Here is a 20,523-nt window from a genome sequence, read left to right on the forward strand (position 1 = left end):
GCTAGCTATTAGACCATGGTTCTGAAAGCCCTTGAAATCAGATGCTGTTTGTCCAGCCCCCAATTTTAGTGTTGTTGTTGTTGTTGTTGTTGTTGTTGTTGTTGTTTTGATAGGATCACCTTAAGGATATGAGACACTTATATTTTATGGTTGTAAAATATTCTACTGTGTGGATACCATGCCTTGCTTATATTTTACTAATTTGGGTGTTTTCACTTTTTGACTATTAAGAATATGCTTCTGCCTAGGGCTAGTGAGATGGCTTACTGCTTAAAGTGTTTTGCTCTGTAGAGGATCCATGTTTGGTTCTGAACCTGTATGTAAGTGATGAAACTACCTGTAACTCCAACTCAGGGGAATCCAGTGTCTCTGCTCTATGCACATATCTCCCCTGCCATACACATTAAAAATAAAAATAAATATTAAAAGGAATAACTTACTATAAATCATTCATTTAAAAGTTTATGTATGGACATGTTTTCATTTTTGGAGTAGAATGCTGATTTATATAGTAACCATGTTTTTCTGTTGAAACTACTAGGTTGTTTGTTTGTTTGTTTTATTTTTGTTTAGTTCTTGAGATAGGGTTTCCCTGTGTAACAGAATCTTGGCTGCCCTGTAACTTGATTGGTAGACGAGGCTGGCCTTGAACTCACAGAGACCTGCCTGTCTCTGCCTCCAAGTACTGGGATTCAGGACTTGCATCACAAACTACCAGTTTTTACAAAGTGGCTCCATCTTATATTCCACCAACAGCGTATGGGAATTCGAATTTCTCTACAGCCTTGCCAACTCTTTATTGTCTGACTTTTGATGCTAGCCATACTTGCTAATGTGAGTGCCATCTCTGTGGTTTTGTTGTTGTTGTTGTTCTTTTCAGCTGACTAGTAATAGTAAGCATCTTTCTTTTCATGTATTGTCTATTTTCTCTCTTCTTTGTAGAAATGTCCATTCAGAGACCGTTGCAGAATAATTGGTCACACTGTGAACCCCAAAATTGTGTTATTTACTGAAAAGATCTGTTTCTGTTTGTGGTGAGGTTCAGCCATTAGTACACACCTTTAATCCCTCTGGCTGGAAAACAGATGTGCCCTTAGCACACACCTTTAATTCCAAACAATGAAGGTAGAGTTAGTTTGTAGAAGGAAGCACTCATGTTAGAAGGTGATGTTTAATTGAGTGGCAGACAAAGTGAGGAGTCTGAGAAAGAGTTAGGATATGCCCAATTCTCACAAGAAGAGTGAGGAAAAAGAGGCTACTTAAGAGAGAGCAGTGCAGAGAGAGAAGAGAGGAAGAAGGCAGTTTTACCATGATTGTTACACAGAGACAGGTTGCAGACAGAACAAGCAAGACACAGGGAAGACAGAAGGAGCCAGAAGATTAGAACAGAGTGCCAAAGTTAGTATGGGGCCAAGCAGAGCAATTCAGGAGAGGCAGAGAAAAGGAGAGGTGTGTGTCAGATTGAATCAGTCGGCCTGGAGAGGAGTTAGAGCCAGAACAGCTGAATTGAGTCAGCCACAGAGATCAGAACAAGAGAGGGGAGAGCTTATGTGGCAGCAAGTGTCAGAGGCTGTAAACATTCGAGGCCTAAATAAGACTGTAGGCTAGAAGCTTCCAAGACTAGGCCATAAGCCTCAGAGATGACAAATACTACAGGTGAATAAAAGTATCTTTTTTAAGAGACTTTGCTCAGTTTATCCTTTATTATGGCTTAGAAGCATTCTTTATGTGTTCTAGATACAAGTGCCTTATCAGATATATGATTTGCATATTATCATTATTTTGTGGGTTGCCTTTTTATTTTCTTGGCCCTGTTCTTACGGTAGAGGTGGGATCAAACCCAATGCCGTGTGTATATTTTGCTAGTGTTCTATCGCTGAGTTAGAACCCTTGTTTTCATTTACTTGATGATATTCTTTGAAGCATAAAGTGTAATTTTATTAGGTTCAATTTCTGTATTTTTCTTTTGTTTTGCAATTTTTATGTGCCACATGTAAGACATTCTAAATCAAGATCATTTACCAGTATGCATTGTTCTGGTCCTTTTTTTAACTTTAGTTCTTATATGTAAGATTAATTAATGTTCTGTTTTAGCAAGTTGTTTGTTTGTTTGTTTGTTTCTTTCTCTTTCCCTCCCTCCCTTCCTTCCTTCCTTCCTTCCTTCCTTCCTTCCTTCCTTCCTTCTTTCTTTCTTTCTTTCTTTCTTTCTTTCTTTCTTTCTTTCTTTCTTTCTTTCTTTCTTTCTTTCTTTCTTTCTTTCTTTCTTTCTTTCTCTTTCTGAGCTGGGGACCGAACCCAGGGCCTTGCGCTTGCAAGGCAAGCGCTCTACCACTGAGCTAAATCCCCAACCCCTTAGCAAGTTTTTAAATCAAGAAGTATCAACTTCCAATTTTGTTCCCTTGTATTTCTGGGAGCTGGAATTAGGGTAGTTGTGAGTGATAATGAGTGCTGAGGACTCTGGAAAAGCAGCAAGTGTTTCTAACCTCTGAGCTATCTCTTTAGTCCCACTATTGGTTCTGTTAAATTACATTCTACTTATTCATTTGTGCATGTGTGAGTGGGTTTGCAAGTGCCCAGGTGTCCTTGCAGAGGTCAGAGTCCAGCTCACAGGAGCTGTTATCTTCTTTCACCTTGTGGGTGCCAGGGACCAAAGTTGGCTCACCAGGCTTGCAGTCATCTCTTTATCCACTGAGCAATCTAGCTGCCTTGAGATAATTACTGTTTTTTTTATTTATTTATTTATTTATTTATTTATTTATTTATTTATTTATTTTGGAAACAGGGCCTCCCTATGTAGACCAAGGTGACATAAAACTCATAGAGATTTACCTGTTTTTGCTTCCTAGTGCTGTTTTTAAGAAAGTATTTTTATATAGAGTTTAAAAAATTATCTTAGCTGTTATAAGGCTAAGTTTCAACTTTTAAAAAATGTATTTATGCCAGGCGGTGGTAGTGCATTGCTTGAAACATTTTAAAACTTACCTACTTTCATTTCCTTATCTTAGTCCTTTGGGCTACACCATCTCAGAACATACAAAAGAGCACTCTTGGGATAAGCATTCATTCATTTGTCAATCTTTTTCTGTCCAACAGAGTCTAGATTTTGGTATTATGGCCTATCAGGGCCCTTCAGAGAAGGTAAGGTAGAGCTGTAAAATAGTAAGACTGATTTCCTTAGGTGCGAATTGCATCATCTCGTGTACACTTGGTAACTGACAGGAGGGCAGCTAGGGTCTCGGTGGAATTAGGACATTGTTTTCTGATGACTATAGGTAACAAAGTTTGTGGGCTCTTCAAATTAGTATGGTTTAATTCAGTTGGGCAGAAAAGATCTTAGTCTTCATCTCCTTTCTCTCATCCTTTTCTTCTTCCTCATTCCTTCCCACTTCTGTCCCAACTCCTCTTTTTCCTCCCCCATCATCATCACAAGATCTCACTTTATATCTCCATCCTCCTGTCTTAGCCTTTTAGGTAGCTAGCAGTACAGCTCTGAGACTTTATATCTGACAAAAGGTGTTTACTTTCATTATTATTGTGCTTATTGTCTGTCTGCTTGCAAGTTTTCCTGTTTGTCTTTTTTGTCTTGTTTCCCCTCCCCCTACTCTTTTGTAAACATATCTTGTTAGTCAGCACTAGTAGACCTAATTGTCATGTCTCTGCCTCCTGAGTGCCATTCTGCCTGTCACTGGTTTTGTTTTGTTGTTTCTTTTTTTGTTTTGTTTGTTTTTGGAACAGGGCCTCATTATGCCGCTTTGGTTATCCTGGAACCCACTATGTAGACCAGGCTAGCTTCAAACTCACATAGATCTATCCACTGATTCTCAAGTGTTGGGATTAAAGGTATACACCACCATTCCTGGCTCTAGTTTTGTTATTTTGAGACAGTCCTACTGTTAATCCAGCCTGGCCTTGAATTTAAACTAAGGAACCCTGGTTGGCCTCATCTGTGTAGCCCAGACTGCTATCTCAGCTTCTGGGTACTGGAATTACAGGCATGTGGTACAACTTGCAGTTAACCAAGCAGATGTCTGACAATATGTGTTTTGTAATAATTTTTTTTTTTCTTGTAGTGGGAGTCTGTTGAGACAGGGTTTTTCTGTGTGAACCAGACTAATCCAGACTCAGAGAGATCCGACTGCCTCTGCCTCCTCAATGCTGAGTTAAAGATCTGCACTACTGCTGCCTGGCTAGTAAAATCTTGTTAACTAATTTGCATGGATTGTATTTCTTCTCCGTCCATAGGTGAAGTGGATCCTAAAGAGAGGATAGCACGCCAACGGAAATTATTACAGAAGAAACTTGGACTTAATATGGGAGAAGCAATTGGAATGAGTACTGAAGAACTCTTCAACGATGAAGACTTGGATTATACTCCAACTTCAGCAGCCCTTGTAAACAAACAATCTGTAGGTAAAACATTGGGTGGCTTGATTGCAAGTAACAGCACAAAGAGTTGGCTTCATTTTGTTATGCAGTTGCACCAAGAAAAATGTTGTGCTTAAAGCTATTTGTTGCTCTTTAGTGCCACTCCAGCTCAGGGTCTCAAGCTGAGAATATGGCATAGCCTACAGACAGAAGGCCAGCCTGTCTCCTACACGTCAGACTGCCAGATACATGCTGTGCTAGACTGTGTGTGCACTAGTATTAAAAAATTCTAGTTGCTTAAATGGATGAAAGTAATCTTTGGAGAGTGAGAAAAGGACTGTCACAGATCTGAAGATAATAGTTTAGAACTGCCATTCATAGCTCTAAAACGAAAGAGGAAATAACATTTAAAAAAAAAAAACAGGAAAATAGGATACAAGGATAAAAATGTAATAAGATTGAATGAATAAATCAATAAATGGCTATAAGCTACACTGTGGGTTCTAAGAGCCAGATTCAGATCCTCTGCAAGAATAGCAAGCACTTTTGTTTGCTGAACCATCTTCTCCTTAGTCCCCCACAGAGTTATCTTACTAATAATTTAGGAACACAAACTTTTCTATTCCTATAGGCAGTCTGTTTAGAGTTATTTGTTTATCTTTCCTAAAATTTCTACATGAGTGCTGGAGCTTCAGACTCAGTTCCTCATGGTTGCCTGGCAAGCACTTTATTATCGAAGATCTGTGTGTACTGTACTGTTCTGTGTCCATTTAAAACATGTTATTCTTTCCTCCACTCAGTATAGCCTAGTATACCAGGATATGCAGATTAAACACATTTATGTGGTATATGTATGTGCTTCTAGGTATATTTGCTTATCACGCAGTTTCTGTAGTGTCTTCAATGAATAGAAAAATGCCAAAACAAGCAGGAAGTGGCTATGAGGAAAGGATCATGTGGCTAAATTGATGATAGAATACTGGACCAGTTAGTCACTTAAGGCTATAATACTTTTCTTTTTTCTTTCTCTCTCTTGCTGCTGCTTCTCTTCCTCCTTCTCTTCCTTCTTATTCCTCTTCATCATCATCATCATGATAAGCATCAGTTTCTTTTATTGAGATTTTATTTTCTCAATTTTTGATGATATTGTGATTATTTTGAAATATCTGCTCTTCAGAAATTCTCCTTGTTAGGATTATTTATTTATGCCATACCTGTAGTACAGAAAAGTTGTGAAACAAGACTTAGTTGGGAATAGATAATTAAGAAGTTTCTTTTTAAGTTTTAATTATTTATTTTTTTGAGACAAGGCCTCTCTATGTAGCCCTTGATGTCCTAGAACTCACAGAACACCATTGCCTCCCATGGGCTTAAAGGCATGCCATTTTTTAAGACAAGGTCTTCTTAGGTATCCCTGGCTTTCTCACCATCCTTCTGCCTTTCAGGTGCTGGAATTTTAAGTGTTCCAGTACATATGGCTTGAGAGTAAAATCGTGATAGATAATAGTGTAATATCAAAAAGAATGCTTATCTCTCTTTATTAAAATATATGCAACTATTTCTTTCCTAAGATTGAAACAATCAGTATTTATTTTAATTTCTGGCAGTTTAAACTCCTTGTTTTACTCTTTTAGACTCTCCAAGCAGCTGAATTGATTGATTCAGAATTCCGAGCAGGAATGAGTAATAGACAGAAGAACAAAGCTAAAAGAATGGCCAAGCTATTTGCAAAACAGAGATCCAGGGATGCAGTGGAAACAAATGAGAAGAGGTAGTGATCTTCGTGCTTGTTTCCTAAGAACAGTGTGTGTGTTTGGTTTATAGGTAAACTCTGGGTGACTTTGCTCTACTGAGTAGTAATGCTTGGATTGTTTTACTCAGGACAGAAGATTTACTGTTTGCTACTGGGGAATCAGATTGCTTCTCCAGAAAAATTTATTGGAGTAGGATTTTTGTTGTTGTTGTTTTTATTATTTTTTTCCTTAGTGATAGTCAGCCTCACATGAAGACTGAGGACCTGTGATGGGAGAGCATTCTAGTCACGGAATAGAAACACCATTATGGAATATTCAGGGTGGCAGAAGTGCATTGAGTGAAGAATATTAGAGAATGAATTCAGAGAGGGGTTCTAAGGGTCACCAGTCAAGATGATGTTTGTGCTAAGTGAGAAGTGGTGTCAGGGTGTTATCCCCCTGTTCTTGTGCTAAATAGTGAATGGTAATCTGGACTTGCTTAGGTTAACCTTTCTGTAGAAAAGAATTCTGAACTAAGAATCATTTCTTCAGGCTCCGAATGAATTATTAAAAGTGTCACCTGTCTTTAAAAGGTAGTTAGTTCAAAACAACATCTTTCAGGTCCATCTCTGAAGAGGGTGTTAAGCTGTAGATTCTTGGGCCCCTCATCTATTAAATCAGACTCTTAGTGGTGTTCAAGAAATGTTTGAGTAAGTGATGAGTTAATAAATAATGCAAAGTCTATAAAGTTATGTCTTTGTTGTAGATTATAGTACTTCGGTTCTTTAAATTCACATAAAGCTAAAAAGTGTTTACAATGTTCGAGAATTAAAGAGTATGTTCCTGGACAGCCAGGGATATACAGAGAAACCCAGTCTTAGAAAACCGAGGAGGGGGGTTGGGGATTTAGCTCAGTGGTAGAGCGCTTGCCTAGGAAGCGCAAGGCCCTGGGTTCGGTCCCCAGCTCCGAAAAAAAGAACCAAAAAAAAAAAAGAAAACTGAGGAGGGAATAAAAGAAAAAAGAAAAAGTTACCAGGATGACAGTGGCGCATACCACTTGAGCTAGAGACAGGCAGATCTCTTGAGTTTGAGGCCACCATGGTCTACAGAGTGAGTTCTGGGACAGCCAGGGCCACACAGAGAAACCCTGTATGGAAAAACAAAACAAAGAATTAAGCATAAATAGCTAAACAAAAGAATCCATTTAATAGAAATCTATGCTTGAGGTTGTTTTTAAAGTGTAAACTCTTTATTGAAATGGGATTCCCCCTGCAACCCACAGACAGGGTTTTTCTGTGCAGCCTTGGCTCTCCTGGAACTCCCTTTGTAGATCAGGCTGACCTGAACTTACAGAGATCCTCCTGCTTCTGCCTCCTGAGTGCTGGGATTAAAGCATGGACACCAGCCTTTTTATTTTTAGCTATGGGATTTTTAAGGTGAACAACGTGTTAAGGTCATAGACATTAAATATCCTTAAGGTAAAATGTTCCAAAAATCTAAAACCTTGAGTCTGAGTTTCAGATTCCAGAGGATTTTATCTTTTGTTTTTGTTTTGCCTTTTTCTAATTGTTTTTTTTTTCAATAAAGAGACTCATCTAATAAGGTCTTTGTAAATATCCTCAAAAATAAAGTCTACAATAAGAGTGTTACTGATCCCAAACTATATGAGATATTCATCTTATGTTAATTTAATAAAAGTCTGTAACTGGAAGATAAAAGAGAAAAAAGTTGCTATTAGTTTTTAGTCATACTTTTACTCAAGTATTTGAATATTACACCTTTTCACAGTTTGTTAATTATGTGTTCCAAATTCTTACTATGACCAAGGCAACTATAATGAGAGAGCATTTACCTGGAGGCGTGCTTACAGTCTCAGAGGCAGCTGCCATTATTGTGGCGGGGAGTCTGGCAGCGTGCAAGGCGTTGGAGCAGGAGCAGGGTAGACACACCCTGATCAATAGGCTGAGAGAGTAAGAGTGAGGCTGGGCCTGGCATGGACTTTTGAAACCTCAAACCCCACTTACCGGTGACACACTTCCTCCAGACGCCACACCTCCAGTCCTTCTCAAACAGTCATGACTAAGCATTCAAATATGTGATCCCATGGGGACCATTCCTAATCAGACCACCAAGAAGGGGATGTGAAATATGGGCAGACCTTGATTTTGAGTTTTTGGTTAGATGATCTAAGAAACCTTCCCGTAGCTTAGAATAAAGATCTGAGAGAAGGGTGATGGCTCTTACTGTCTAGGAAAAAAAACAATCCCTGAAAGTGCAAGTAAGAAAGTCTAGAGATAGAAGGTGCCCTGCTAGTCTAGCCAATAGGAGAGGATTAGGTGAGGGCATGAGGGAGTCTTCAGTCTCTTCCATGATCTTACGGAACAAGAGCAGTTGGCCAATAGTTCACACTGTTAGAGACGGAGTCTGAGCACTGGGAAGCAGAGGCCAGCCTGGTCTACAGGGCTAGTGTGAGGACTGTCAGGCCTATGTAGAGAAATCCTGTCTTGAAAAACAAATAAACAAGCATATATGTAGAGAGAGGGAGAGATTCAGAGAGAGTAAGAGTATTCTTTAAAGTGCATTGCTTCTTTCATTTCTTCTGAATGATGCATAAAGGTAGTTTGTGTTTTATTCCATTTGTTCACTAGGCTGACCTTGAGCTTATGTTCTTGCCTCACCTTGGTACTGGAAAAAAAGGTGTGTGCCACCACACCCAGATAACTTGTTTTTTTCTTTATAATATTTCTTATAAAGCTAACCTTTATATTTCTTTTCAAGTTATAAAACAGTACAGTACTTTTTCAAATTTTCTGTATACTTTATCAGCGGTCAGTTTCTGTATATTTTTAAAATTTTTGTTTTTTTTTCATATAATATATTTTAATCATATTCTTTCAAACAAATACGACTATCTTGGCATATTAGTTTTCTCCAAGTTTCAAGCCTAAAAACGTTAGTGTCATGTTTGACTGGATTTAAATTGTAATCAGAGTTTAAAATAAAAGAAAGGGAACTGGTTGTAGAGGTGAAAGAATGTTAGATTGGAGATTCAATTTGAAAGAAAAAATTTCACCACTTCAGAGAATAACGGGGTATATTTTGTTCAAAATATTGAGTTCATTTTAGTTGATGTAAGATTGCTGAGTAAGCTACTCCAGCAAAGTAACATACCCATGCAGTGAGGACAGTGGGTTCTCTGACACACATTGTAGAGCATTTGCATTCCTTCATATACTTTTAAAATTGATAACTTCTTTTTCAGCAATGACAGCACTGATGGAGAGCCGGAAGAAAAGAGACGGAAAGTAGCAAATGTCGTTATCAATCAGACTGCGAGTGATGCCAAAGTCTTGATAGATAATGTTCCAGAAAGTTCTTCCTTCATTGAAGAGGTAGATTGCAATTGTTTCTTACTTTACTATTTTAATTTTTAGCTTTATTATTTTTTTTATGTGTATGGATGTTTTGCTGAATATAAGTCTGTGTACCACTTGCATGACTAGTGTCCATGAAGGCCAGAAGAGGCTATTTATTGGACCCCTTGGAACTGAAGTTACAGACAGTTGTGAGCTGTCATGTAGGTGCTGGGGATTGAACCTGGGTTCTCTGGAAAAAACAGCCAGTGTTCTTAATGACTGAGCCATCTCTCCAAGCCCTTTTTATAAGTTTCTTAAATATATTCATGAGATATTGTTTGTCAACAAAGAAATTTTATAGTAAATATCTTATACTTTAGAAAAATATTTTAAAATATTAAAGCCTTGTTACTATTGCTAAGGCTACAAGTAAATATAGATTTTTGACACTCTTAAACTGTTAAATCTTGAATGCAAAGCTTTGATGTAGTAATTTGTATCTTTCTCATTTAGACAAATGAATGGCCTTTGGAAAGCTTTTGTGAAGAACTTTGCAATGACCTTTTTAATCCTTCCTGGGAGGTAAGGTATCTTCCTCTTAGGCAAAGATAACTTTTTAGGACACCTGTCTTTTCATCAGGTCTTTTAGGACTTGTAACATATTATTTATTTTTATCCATTTTTTTTTATCTCCACCCCGCCACACCTCCCTTTGGAGGGTTTGAGATGTAGTCTTATCTCATTGTGTACCTGGTGGGCCTGGGACTCATTAGGTATACCTGGCAGGCCTGGGACTCAAGAGATTCCTCTGCCTTTGCCTCCTGCATGCTGGGATTAAAAGTGTATGCCACCACACCAGGTTTAACTTTTTTTTTTTTTTTCTTTTCTTTTTTTTGGAGCTGGGAACCGAACCCAGGGCCTTGCGCTTACTAGGCAAGCGCTCTACCACTGAGCTAAATCCCCAACCCCCAGGTTTAACTTTTAAGTAGAAATTTTTAGACTTTTTTTTTTTAAAGATTTATTTATTTTATCTATATGTTAGTACATTGTAGTTCTCTTCAGACACTTCAGAAGAGAGCATCCCATTACAGATGGTTGTGAGCCACCATATGGTTGCTGGGAATTGAACTCAAGACCTCTGGAAGAGCAGTCAGTGCTCTTAGCCACTGAGCCATCTCTCCAGCCCCAGACTGTTTTTTTTTTTTTTTTTAAACTTTTTTTCCTTTATATTCTGAAGCAAATAGTTTGTTTCTTATTATTCTTTTGGCTACTGTAAAGACTTGTGTTTTTCTCATAGACAGTAAAAATTGTTTCTTTTCATTGAAAATGTCCAGTTTTGGGGGAGTAGGATGGCACTTTCATTGTTGTCCTTGAACTTGTGGGATTCCTGACTCATATTCCTAAATTCTGAGATTTCGAGTGTTCACTTTTTTTTTTTTTTTCCTTTTTTCTTTTTTTCGGAGCTGGGGACCGAACCCAGGGTCTTGCGCTTGCTAGGCAAGCGCTCTACCACTGAGCTAAATCCTCAACCCCTCACTTTTTTTTTTAAATAAGATTTATTTATTTTATTTATATGAGTACACTGCAGCTGTCTTCAGACACACCAGAAGAGGGTATCAGATTTCATTACAGATGGTTGTGAGCTACCATGTGGTTGCTGGGAATTGAACTCAGGACCTCTGGAAGAACAGTCAGTGCCCTTAACCACTGAGCCATCTCTCCAGCCCTCAAGTGTTCACTTTTTTTTTTTTTTTTTTTTTGTAATTTTTTTTTTAAAGCAAGCAAAGGTCAAATTTTGCCTCCTTCCCACCCCAATTCTCTGTCCCTCAACAGTACTGCTAGGAACCTTCCTCAGATTCCAAGCCCAGGGGCTCCCTGTGAGTACCAGCTGGTATGCTACCTGGCCCCAAGGTAGATGGGATTAGAAGAACCTGGTGTACAGTTTTTGGAGCATTCCTATTGAGCACAGTCCTGCAAGCTGAGGGCCCCTGCCAGCTACCAGGTCCCTTCTCCTGAGGATGACCTGTGAGGCTTTTGTTCCGGGTTCTGCCTTTAAGTCTACAGTCTCCTTGAGAGGCTCCTCAGGAGGTGGCAGTTCTTGGATTTCACTGGTACCTTTTGGGGCGCAGCACTCCCCTCCTTTTGGGTGCCTCCAGTCATATTGTTGCCAGGAAATGTTCACTCTTATACCAAGCCTGTAGTGAGCAGTTTTGTTTTGCCAAGAAAGTAATTTTAGGGACTAGGAGTATAGAAGCCTGTACTTGGGCTCAAACCTCAAGATCACCAAAAAAGGGGAAAAAAAAAAATCAGGATGTATAGCTGTAGAAAGAGTAGTTTTCAAACCAGTTTCAGAAGTAATTAAGCCTCTTCGGATTATTTCTTCAAAGAAAAATTTCAAGCATGTCCCAGCATGTAGGAAAGATATAAATGAAGCTTCTGGTCGAATTATTGGTTTGTTCTCCCAAACCTTTAATTGGCCTTTTAATTAAACAAACAAAACAAACCTGTATGCGCAGTTTTTTCTACCCCACTTTAATGCTCCCCAGGTGGCTGTGCTCCCACCCACCCACCCAGGTTCTCTCGGATGAAAGACATGCACACGTTAGTTCATTGTTAACCTACCTTACTGGCTCAGCGACTGGGCTCGTCTAAGCCTCCTGTTGCTAGTGTGCACCTGTCTTTACTCCCAGCTTAACACCTCTAAATCTGCCCTAGCTTAGTTGCCCTGTTACCTTCTGTGGAGCCTGTAGGTCTTGATGCCCAAGACACTTTTCGGGTTTCCCTTTCTGCTTACATTTTGGAAGATCTCCCCTGCAGATCTGAGTCAATTCCATCTCTCTCCCCTAAGTATACCTATCCTCCTCTTTCTGCCTTCTCCTCTCACCTAGCCTGAGGGAACCTGGAAGTCCTGCCTCCTTCTACCCAGCCATTGGCCACTGGCATCTTTATTGATTGATCAAGAACCAATTGGGGACAAGGACCATAGTGCATGGACACCATTCTTGATCAAAGCATCAGAAATACTCTCCTTCACAAACCTGCTTTGGGTCTATGGGATCTAGCTCATTGGAATAGCACTTTGCTTAGCATGTATGAGATCCTGCCTGGGTGTGATCCTCAGAATGGAAAAAAGGAGAGAGGAAAAGAAAGGGGGTGGGGTAGATCTTGCTGTGAATACCTTTTACGATTAAGTAAGTCTTAGCTCTGAGAGCATTTTAAATAAATAACTATAGTATATAGTACAGGCTTTTCTTCCCTTAGGAAGCACCTCCTCATCTCTGAGAATGCTGATTGATCCACCAGATAGAAGAAAGCACTAGCACTACTCATTAGACAACTTGTGTGATGTGAATCCTCCTCTTTTGGCACCTGACTACTTTTGTGGTGGTTTTTTTTTTTTTTTTGCATGTACTTCTAAAATATCAATATTTGGGCTATACAGAAAAGTTTCTTTCCCTTTCTGTTTGTTGAGTTCTGAGTCCAGGTAGAGACTAGGCATGGGAGTGAAAGCCAGGTGGATTTATATCCTAGAGTTAGAGAATAACTATTTTGTTGCTCAACTTTGAAAACCTCCATGTAACTAAAAAAATTGTGAAATTAATAAAGGTACTGTTTATATTCTTTGTATCACAGTACAAAATGCATGTTATTTAAAAACATGACTGTAGGCCGGGTGTGGTCACACATACCTTTAGCCCAGCACTGGGGAAGTATTACCAGACTGGTCTTTGTGAGTTCTTGGCCAATCTTCTATACATAATAGCTTCCAGCTCAGTTAGGGTTAGAAAATAAAACCTTGTTTGAAAGACTGGCAAGATTATGCTTTAATAGAGTTTCTGTAGCATCAATGCTGACTGGAAAACATTTTCATGTTAAAGAAAAGTTGAACTTGACTTCTTTAAACATTTGACATCTGATGTTTGCTTCTTGTGGTTTTTTTAGGTTCGACATGGGGCGGGTACTGGACTCAGAGAAATTCTTAAAGCTCATGGGAAAAGTGGTGGTAAAATGGGAGACAGCACTTTAGAAGAGGTAAGTATATTAAAATTATGATTTAATTTAGTGGTTGGTCTGTTTTTCCAATTTAGGAGGGAGTAACAAAAGTCATGTAATAAAGTCAGAATGCAAGGTGAGTAAGAAGAACTGTGAATAGGTAAAAAAATTCAAGTTTATTGTCATAGAATGAGATTAGAGAACAGAGATCTTCAGAAACACTAGAGTGGAAAAATATAGAAGAGCATTTGAGCAGGATAATGCAGGAGAGAGTAAGATAAATAAAATAATACTGATTGTTAGCAACATTAGTGTAGTAAGAAACTCTAGAATTAGCATAGATAGCAGAGGACCCGACACAGAGTAACCATTAAGTAATTCCTTTGCTTTTGTTTTCTTGGAGGTCTGAGAAGCTTTGATCATCTTACTGGTTAGCTATGGCTGGCTTGGAATTCCCTGTGTATCTTTTTAGCCTGGAACTCACAGAGATTCCCCTGCCTCTGCCTCTGCCTCTGCCTCTGCCCTTGCCTCCTGAATGCCCAGCCTATAATTAGTTGGTTTTTTTTTTTTTTTTAAAGAGTACAGGAACATAATAGGAACCATGAATATAAGAATTTTAATGTAGTGTTTCTGAGTATAATTATCAAAGAGGACATGGTTACATTTAAAGATGGAATATAGAACTCTTACATGGTTTGGTAACTGTTCATTCTACTAAGATAATGTCTCAGGGTGTGTGTCTGTGTGTGTGTGTGTGTGTGTGTGTGTGTGTGTGTGTGATTTTTTCCACCCATTTTTGGACCTAGCATCTCCACTCTCCCTAGAACAGAGTTGATTTTTACCTCCTGTTAAAAATGGTTGTTTTAACAGATGATTCAGCAGCATCAAGAGTGGTTGGAAGACTTGGTCATTAGACTCCTTTGTGTTTTTGCATTGGACAGATTTGGAGACTTTGTTTCTGATGAAGTAAGTATCCCCCGAGTGAAGCTTTGCCCGAGTTGTGAAGTCTGTGTCAGTAACTGTTCTGCTTATGTAACTCCTTTCTGTTCTCAAGGTTGTAGCTCCAGTTCGTGAAACTTGTGCTCAAACATTAGGTGTCGTTTTAAAGCACATGAACGAAACAGGAGTTCATAAGACAGTGGATGTGCTGCTGAAATTATTGACACAAGAACAGTGGGAAGTTAGACATGGTGGTCTTCTGGGAATAAAATATGCTTTGGCAGTTCGTCAGGTAACTAACAGTTTTTGAAAGGGCTTTTCCCTCTTGGATGTCTTGTGTGTTGTGGTGTAGAAATGGGTGTGCTTGATTGCTTGTTTGTTCCTTGTTCTCAGATCTCCCATGTCTCTCCAGCCGGCCTGGCACAGCTGTACTGACTGGCAGGCCTCAGGGTTGCAGACATTATTCTGCCTCTGCCTTTTCTTTTTCTCTTGGGTTCGAAGAGTACAGGTGTGTGTCATCATGCCAGGCTCTAGCTTTCTTGAAAAAGTGTCACAAAATAGGTGATGCTCCTAAGAATTTACAGAGAAATCAAAAGATGGTTAGTTACATTGTTACAACTCATTCAGTCTATCTCATACTTCTTTAATTGTTTAAACTCATTTAAATATTGAATTCATGGTCTTAGGTCTGTGAGAATGAAGTTATATAGGAGATATATATTCAGAGGATATAGACAGGAAACATATAGCAAGGATCAAAGCAAGCAGTCTATACAATCATATATATATTATTCACCAATGTTTTTCTTTGTTTATCCTCTATAAGGAGTCTGAGAAAGAGAATATAGCCTTACCATTTTCACGTAGGGAAACCGAGATCTAAAAAGTTAGAAGCCTTGTTTAAGGTTATAAAACTAGGGTTAGTACCAGAAGTCAAAAACATATGACATCTTTTTTTTTTTTTTTTTTGTACTAGAGTGTTTTATAATCCAGTATTCCATTGTCAGGCTTCATCCTGGATTAAAAACATAAGCACATATATGTATGTATGTATATATATATAATCTACTGTTGAGCATTAATGCTCTCTCTGTAGCTTAATGAAAATTTTGGTATACTCTAGCATCCCATGGCTAGTAGTTGGGTTCCTAGGTTGATTCACAAAAGACTATTTTAAAAGAATTGTTTATTTCATATATGTAGGTACACTGTAGCTGTCTTCAGACACACCAGAACTGGGCATCGGATCCCATTACAGATGGTTGTGAGCCACCATGTGGTTGCTGGGAATTGAACTCAGGACCTCTGGAAGAGCAGTTGGTGCTCTTAACCCCTGAGCCATCTCTCCAGCCCCACAAAAGCCCTTTTAATTTATGATCCATAATTTTTTTTTACACAAAGTTGAGTGCTAAAATGATAAAAGCAAGTGAGGGTTGGTGCCCAGACCTGTAATTGTAGTGCTTAGAGTCAGACCTCTGTGCTCCAAAGTCCTTATCCCAGTGTTGGCAGGTAGAGGTAGAAGGACCAGAAGTTCAAGGTCATCCTTCACTAGATAAGTTTTTGCTTGGGATACACATGAGGCCATGTCTTAGTAAAGAAAATAAAAAAAAATAAAAATAAAAAAAAATTAAAAAAAGGAATAGTGAGGCAAATGAGGAACTAGAGAGAAACCAGGACTGTATCTTTTCTTACCAATGTGTAATTATCTTCCTGAATACTTTGTAAACTGGCAGGAATTTAAGAGATTGTCCTATTTACTGCTCTGGATTAGCTTCTCCTCTGTTCTCTTACTCACTAATCCAAGAATAGAGCTTCCCTTCCTATCCCAGAAAAGCCTTTTGAAGTTACTTCTAAAGTTGTCTTTTTCTTTTGTTTTTAAAACTACCAGCAATAAAGCATTCCCTTGTGGTTTCTGCTCATAGACCCAAGCTCTCTACCACTTACTTTACCCTTTCTGCTTTTTCTTGCTTTTCCTGGCCCTTCCTAGTCGCTGCAACCCACCCTTCAAACACAACCTCTTACTGTCTTGTAGCTTCTATAAAACACGGAATGGAAAATACCTTGTTAGTATAGCTGTACCTATTTGATAATAAGACTAATTTTAAAAAACTTCTTAATGTTTGAGATTATAATTACAGTATTTCTTGCATCTCTTTTCTCCTCCCTCTAAGGCCTTCCATACACCCCTCCTTGCTCTCTTTCAAATTTATGGCTCTTTTTCCCCCTATTGTTACAACATGCCTATATATATATTCCTAAATATAATCCACTCAGTTCATATGATGTTACTTTTATATATGTTTTCAGGACTGACCATTTGATATTGGATAACCAAGTGACATGTTCTTTCCTGGAAAAGACTTATTTTTCCTGTAAAACTAATTTAAAAAAAAATATTGGTCTTCTGACAATGAGCTGACACATCTTTTGAGAAGCATTTATTTCTCTTTGTTTTTATAACTTGTAAATTTTTTGTTAATGTACAAAGAGTTGGTCTCATGTATTTTTAGTTTATAAAAGTTTATTACAGTGTATAACAGGCTCTAGGAGCACATTTTATTCTGGCTATAGGTGTCAAAAAGCCATTCTGGTGGGGAATTCAGATGTTTCGATAGGAATTGAAGTGGGCCATCATCATCTTAGGTACACGGGACAGCTTACTTTTTGTCAGATTTTGTTATTCTACCTCTGACCCAGGGGCCTTTTCCATGGCTTCAGCTTTTATTTTAGCTTTAAGAGATTCTTCTACTATTATTTTTTATTTCTGACTAAAAGTTTTATCTCTGTCATTCACATTCTTGGGCTGTTTCAGGGAACTTTTTTTTTGCCACCTTTCTAATCCATCTTCCTGCAGAAGTCACCCTTACATTCTTCTTTATAGCTGAATAAGCTTTTTCTATTTTGTATGTGTACCACATTTTCTTCACTCATTCATGTGTTGATGTCATATACGCTGGGGCTGTATCTTGGCGACTATGAACACTGTATCAGTGATCACAGATATAAAGTGTCTCTGGTATGCTGATTTACCAGAGAGACACTAGAGTTCTCACTCTTCACATAATGCATTACAGGGTTTCTTACTGAAGCTCACTTCTTTGACTTAGAAGCCCGCTGTCTCCCACCAATAATAATGGCATGACAGGCACACACAACTATGCCTGGCTTTAAAAAAGTGTGTGTGTGGGTTGGGGATTTAGCTCAGTGGTAGAGCGCTTGCCTAGCAAGCGCAAGGCCCTGGGTTTGGCCCCCAGCTCCGAAAAAAAGAAAAAAAAAGTGTGTGTGTGTGTGTGTGTGTGTGTGTGTGTGTGTGCGTGTGCGCGCGCGCGCGCGTGCGCATAGGAGATTTGAACTCCGGCCTTCATGCTTGCAGAACAAGTTGTTTTACTACCCAGTTGCTCTTAATGAAATTCATAGTATATGGTCACAGGAGCAACTAGCCTTAGTGAGGAAAATGAAGAGATTACATTGCAATAAGGAGAAGCAGGAGGATGTGGCTTTTCCTTCTTATCCCTCTCATATCTCCTGTGATACTGAAGAAAAAAAATGCAAACTGAGAGTCTTGACAGGAGATATATGTATCAATACATTTGTTTTCACACACAGCAATTATGGACTTATTAAGAGCTGTTCTGGTATTTTAAGTTACATCCAGAAATATTTGGATTCTTTCTCAAATAGGATTATTTATGTAATCTGTTCATTTATCTGTTCTGTTTATGAATTTCTTGTCAATATATAAATATTGACATGATGTAGTTCAACGTTATTTGAGGTGCTTGAGCACAGTGATGATGCCACAGGAAATTAGCATGTCTTGATGTACTGTTTTACAGGACGTGATTAATACTTTATTGCCTAAAGTTTTAACTCGAATAATCGAAGGACTCCAGGACCTTGATGACGATGTTAGAGCTGTTGCTGCAGCATCCTTAGTTCCTGTAGTAGAAAGCCTTGTCTACCTTCAGACTCAAAAGGTATACTAAAGTCTGCCAGCATTTTCTTCCTGAGGCGCATGTTTACATTTGCATATGGACTAGAAGGAAACAATAGAGCATTCTTTTTATTTATCTATACAGTTTTTAGAAATTTTCTTGTCTCTAACATCCCTCTGATGCATGCAAGCTCGATTATTTGTTGTCTTTGAGAACAGTGAATTGTATATTGTCTGATTCTCTTTGTGTACTTAGTACACAGAGAATTTCCTTGAAAAGGAAACAGCTATTTCTCTCTGATTTTGTCCCTTATGTTTAGAGATGTGAAGTTTTGATTTTATATCTTAGCATTTTAACCTGATCTCATTTTTGAGACTGTTACATTTTAGCTACACTTCCCATTTTATCAAATCCAGAATATGAAGGTAAAAGTGCAGTCAGCATTATTTTATGAGCTCAAAAACTAAACTTATATTTACATGATTGTTGACATTACTTAAAATTCCCTGAAATTATCCTTAGTTTGGTTAGAGAGGATGTGACAGAAGTAGAACCGAATGGCACTAAAAAGAGGATAAGAGAATTGATAGTGATAGATGATGTCTTCTCCTTGATGTTCCTTAAAGCTGTTCAAATTCATTATGTATGCTTTTGACCCAAGTGACCCTTGGGATATAATTGGCAGGATTTATAAAATTTGTTATGTGAAATCAGTAACTTTTCTTAAAAACTGATCTTACAGGTGCCCTCCATTATAAATACCTTATGGGATTCTCTTCTGGAATTAGATGATCTAACAGCTTCAACCAATAGTATTATGACTCTCCTTTCATCCATGTTAACTTACCCTCAGGTCCAGCAATGCAGGTAATTATTATTAGAGGTTTAGAATAATAATCCTTTATATATCTTTCCAGATGACTAAACTTAGCACCTGTAAAGAACAGTGCTATAAGTTGAATACACCACTTTTTCTTGGGAGGTGTTAGCCCTCCTTTATTCTCACCTACTAGCACATTTGGGACAGGGCTAGAGAGATGGCTGAGTGGTTAAGAGCACATACTGCTTTTGTACAGGACCCAGGTTCGATTCCTAGCCCTCATATGGCTGCTTATTGTCTTTCCTGGAGCCTCTCATAATTTAAAAAAGAAAAACAAATAAATAAATAATATAATATAATATAATATAATATAATATAATATAATATAGCATTTGGGACTAGAAAGCATAATTTAGGGGCTGGGATCAGAGCTTAGTGGGAGATTGTCTGCCTAATATGAACAAAGCCCAGAGTTTCACCATTGCACATACACAGATAAAGAAACCTAAAGTAGGAGGCTGAAGAGATGGCTCAGGGGTTAAGAGCACTGACTGCTCTTCCAGAGGTCCTGAGTTCAATTCCCAGCAACCACATAGTGGCTCACAACCATCTGTAATGGGATCCGATGCCCTCTTCTGGTGAGTCTGAAGACAGCGAAAGTGTACTCACATACACAAAATAAATCTTTAAAAAAGAAAGAAAGAAGGAAAGAAAGAAAGAGAAAAAGAAAGAAAGAAAGGAAGAAACAAACCTAAAGTAGTTATTTTTCTTACCTTGAGTTATAGTTTTACAGTTCATTATCTTGTGGATCTAAAATAGATACTTTAAAATCATTTACTTTAAAATGACTCATTTTATACTATCTATAGTGTTGGCTCCATAATACACATTTTTTAGATTTGACATTGGTTTTATATTTCACAGAATTTTCCCTTTCTGTGAATGTTTTTGTGTAATGTTTATTTCTTCAGTTCTTGTCCTTAATTTCAGTTATTACCAGTCAGAAGATAGCAGGCAATAATGAACTATAAAATTTAAAGACAGGAACACTACTTAACACTGTTTAAAATGTTAAGGCTTTTCAGTTGTAACACTGGTGTGAGACTCAGGACTGTCCCGTCTCTGTAACACACACGCTAGAATGCTGTTAATTGTTTCTACTAATAGTGTCCACAGATGCATGAGAAATGTCACACAGCTTTGTGAATGAGTGAGGGAATTACATAGCCTAGTGAGGTTATTCAGTGAATATCCATATGACTATGATTTTAAAGCAACTTCTGGCTGTATGAATGAGTATTTCAGTAAAATTCAAGCATATATGAAAGGCATATTCATATACTATGAACTAGTAGTATTTTTTTTTAAACAATTTATTATGT

At 38.1% G+C, this 20,523-nt stretch overlaps 1 protein-coding gene across 2 annotated transcripts in view; it reads left to right on the forward strand.

Annotated features, from left to right (window-relative positions):
- Btaf1 (B-TFIID TATA-box binding protein associated factor 1) overlaps positions 1-20,523 on the forward strand; it is a 90,730-nt gene that overhangs the window by 25,619 nt on the left and 44,588 nt on the right. For both annotated transcript variants that reach the window (XM_006231332.5, NM_001191917.1), the window contains exons 5-13: positions 4,243-4,406; positions 6,000-6,136; positions 9,361-9,490; positions 9,968-10,036; positions 13,397-13,486; positions 14,318-14,413; positions 14,502-14,678; positions 18,223-18,363; positions 19,064-19,188. In XM_006231332.5, the coding sequence (XP_006231394.1) occupies positions 4,243-4,406; positions 6,000-6,136; positions 9,361-9,490; positions 9,968-10,036; positions 13,397-13,486; positions 14,318-14,413; positions 14,502-14,678; positions 18,223-18,363; positions 19,064-19,188 (1,129 nt within the window). The remainder of the gene's footprint in view (positions 1-4,242; positions 4,407-5,999; positions 6,137-9,360; positions 9,491-9,967; positions 10,037-13,396; positions 13,487-14,317; positions 14,414-14,501; positions 14,679-18,222; positions 18,364-19,063; positions 19,189-20,523) is intronic.

This window comes from Rattus norvegicus, chromosome 1 (genome assembly GCF_036323735.1).
Source record: "Rattus norvegicus strain BN/NHsdMcwi chromosome 1, GRCr8, whole genome shotgun sequence".
NCBI lineage: Eukaryota > Metazoa > Chordata > Mammalia > Rodentia > Muridae > Rattus > Rattus norvegicus.